A 2581-nucleotide genomic window follows, 5' to 3' on the forward strand; every position below is an offset into this window, starting at 1 on the left:
GCGCAAACCCTCTTCTGATGTCTACCATCCAAGAATAAAGAAAACAGCAGAATTATATTCATCTGAAATGTTGCTAATGTCCCAAACTAGTTAGTCCAATATCTCTACTCCTTTCATGGCATCTGAGCTGCAAACAGTGAATGTGTGTGTTCCCTCTCCACACACGTGTTGGCACCTCAGAACTTTGAAGCACTAAGCTATGCCTCACCTCACCGAATGCATCTCCAGATAACGCAACTTTGTAGAGAGTAATGTCAGGAGCATCTCAACTCCAGAGCCCCCCCCCCCCCCCACATCGCCTCTGTATTTCACACAACATTTGACACCTAAGCCTCAAAGATATATCATGTATAGAACCCAGAGGCATTGGGGTGCGATGGTGGATAGGGGTCTGCATGTGTTTGTATGTGATTGTGTGAAGGTGTGTGAGAGTGTGTGTGTGTGTATGTGTTACACGGCAAGGTCGTCGGGCCGGGCTCGGACACTGCTGGTCTTGCTGGCCCTGCTCAGCCTGCGGGCGTCCGCCGCTATGAAAACGGGTGGCTCGTGCATCTCCACCCGGGTCACCGTGACATCATCAACGTGCGTCAGTGGCAGCGCCGCCTCCGCTTCGTCTTCTTCCTGCTGCTGGTGCTCCTCACTCCTTCTCGATTCCCCCAGGGGGAGGGTGGAGGAACGGGAGTCGGGGATAGGAGGGGCAGTGTCGGGTGGAGGGGGTGACTGCTCCTGGTCAGAGGAGGTGCGGGAGGAGGAGGAGGGTGGCGGAGAAGGGGAGGAGGGAGGAAGAGGATAGGAGGAGGACTTGGCAGCGTCCAGAGTCTGCAGCTCCATGGCCATGTTGGCCCAGTTCTGCTCCACGGACTGCTGCTGGCCACTGCCCTCGCTGCCGTAGAAGGATGTGGGAAGAGCCTCCAGCAGGAAGTCTTCATGGAAAGGGTCCATCTTGAGTTCCGCCGCCTCTGCCTGCTGCTCGGATAAAGCGGCCGTGGTGTTTGCCTGCTCGTTGGGCAGGTACACCACGTTCACGCCACCGTACGTGGGCAGGCAGTTGAGGGCCGGGTGGGCGATCCCCTCCTGGATCATATTGGACTCCACCGCCTCGTCTCTGGCCAGGGGGAGCACCATTCGGTCGGGCGCAAACTCGTTGCTGACCCCCTGCTTCACCTTCTTCCATCCCAGGTGGTATATCTCCAGCAGGTTGAGCAGCAGGGAGACGCAGGCTACCACCAGCATGAAGATGATGAAGATGGTCTTCTCTGTGGGGCGTGAGATGAAGCAGTCAACCGCGTTGGGGCAGGGCCAGCGACCACACTTATACAGGGGGCTGAGCTGGAAGCCATACAGGAAGTACTGACCCAGGATGAAGCCCACTTCGAACAGCGTCTTGAAGATGATGTTGAACACATACGTGCGCAGGAGAGCCCCCCGGATGCGGATTTTACCGTGCTCGTCTCTGATTGGGGGCTTCTCCTTTTTCCCTCCTCCTCCTCCGTTCCTGTACAGATGGTCTCTCTCCTCTTGGTGCCGGCTGGCCTTCCGCTGCTCCTCCTCCTTCTCCCGGCGTTTTTCCTCCATGCGGACAATGTGCAGCACGTGTCCCAGGTAGATCAAGGTGGGTGTGGACACGAAGATAATCTGCAGCACCCAGAAGCGGATGTGCGAGATGGGGAAGGCTTCGTCGTAGCACACGTTCTCACAACCAGGCTGCTGCGTGTTGCAGGTGAAGTCCGACTGCTCGTCACCCCACACTTCCTCCGCAGCCGCCCCCAGGACCAGGATACGGAAGATGAAGAGGACTGTCAGCCACACCTGGACACAAGGGACATAACGCCACATAAGAGGGCATAAGGGGAATAAAATGGTCAATCAATCAAAAAACTGTATAAATGTATCAATCGATCAATCAGTCACCTTGCCAATCACGGTGGAGTGTTCTTGAGCGTTCTCCAGCAGCCGCCCCAGAAAGCTCCAGTCACCCATGCTTCACACGATTTCTAGCCTGGGGAGAGAGAGCACAGCCTGGGATGAGTAGCAACTGGGTGAGGCCTGGGTGGGGAGAGGCTGGGGGGAAATGGCTGGGGGAGAGAGGTGGGGAGAGGCTGGGGGAGAGAGGAGGGGAGAGGCTGGAGGAGAGGCAGGAGAAAGGTTGGGTGAAGCAGGAGAGAGGTGCAGATAGAGAGGTGGGGGAAAGCTGGAAAGCTGGAGATAGGTGGGAGCAACAGAGAGGGAATAGGTCTGTGTAGGCACCGACGGGATGAGAGGGAAGAGAGAGGTGGGGAGAGAACACACACAGAATGAGAGAGCATAGGCCAGGGAGAGGGGGAGCACAGGCATGGGTGAGTAACAACTGAGAGGGTAAGAAAACAGGAAAGGGAGGTGGGGAAATGAGAGAGGGGGACATGAGAAAAGAGGGGAATAAAAACTTTGAATGAAAATGTACAGGTTCAGAAACCAAAACAAACATTGGTGGAGTTGACATCTGGTTTGAAGCCATAATATTACAAAGGATTACTGTCATCTTATGCACACACATTGTACCCATCCTATGCACTTTCTGCTCCCAACATCACTCTGTGAAGTC

The 2581-nt window shown here is 55.4% G+C and overlaps 1 protein-coding gene across 1 annotated transcript; it reads right to left on the minus strand.

Moving 5' to 3' along the window:
- Positions 1 to 263: 263 nt before the first annotated feature.
- On the minus strand, positions 264 to 2109 carry LOC129840607 (gap junction alpha-3 protein-like). Its single transcript, XM_055908600.1, has 2 exons — positions 1912 to 2109; positions 264 to 1809 (listed from the first exon to the last, which is right to left on the minus strand). The coding sequence occupies exons 1-2, from the start codon at positions 1978 to 1980 to the stop codon at positions 451 to 453; spliced, it is 1428 nt and encodes a 475-aa protein (XP_055764575.1). The 5' UTR covers positions 1981 to 2109; the 3' UTR covers positions 264 to 450.
- Positions 2110 to 2581: the final 472 nt, after the last annotated feature.

Source organism: Salvelinus fontinalis, chromosome 41, assembly GCF_029448725.1.
Source record: "Salvelinus fontinalis isolate EN_2023a chromosome 41, ASM2944872v1, whole genome shotgun sequence".
Classification (NCBI taxonomy): domain Eukaryota; kingdom Metazoa; phylum Chordata; class Actinopteri; order Salmoniformes; family Salmonidae; genus Salvelinus; species Salvelinus fontinalis.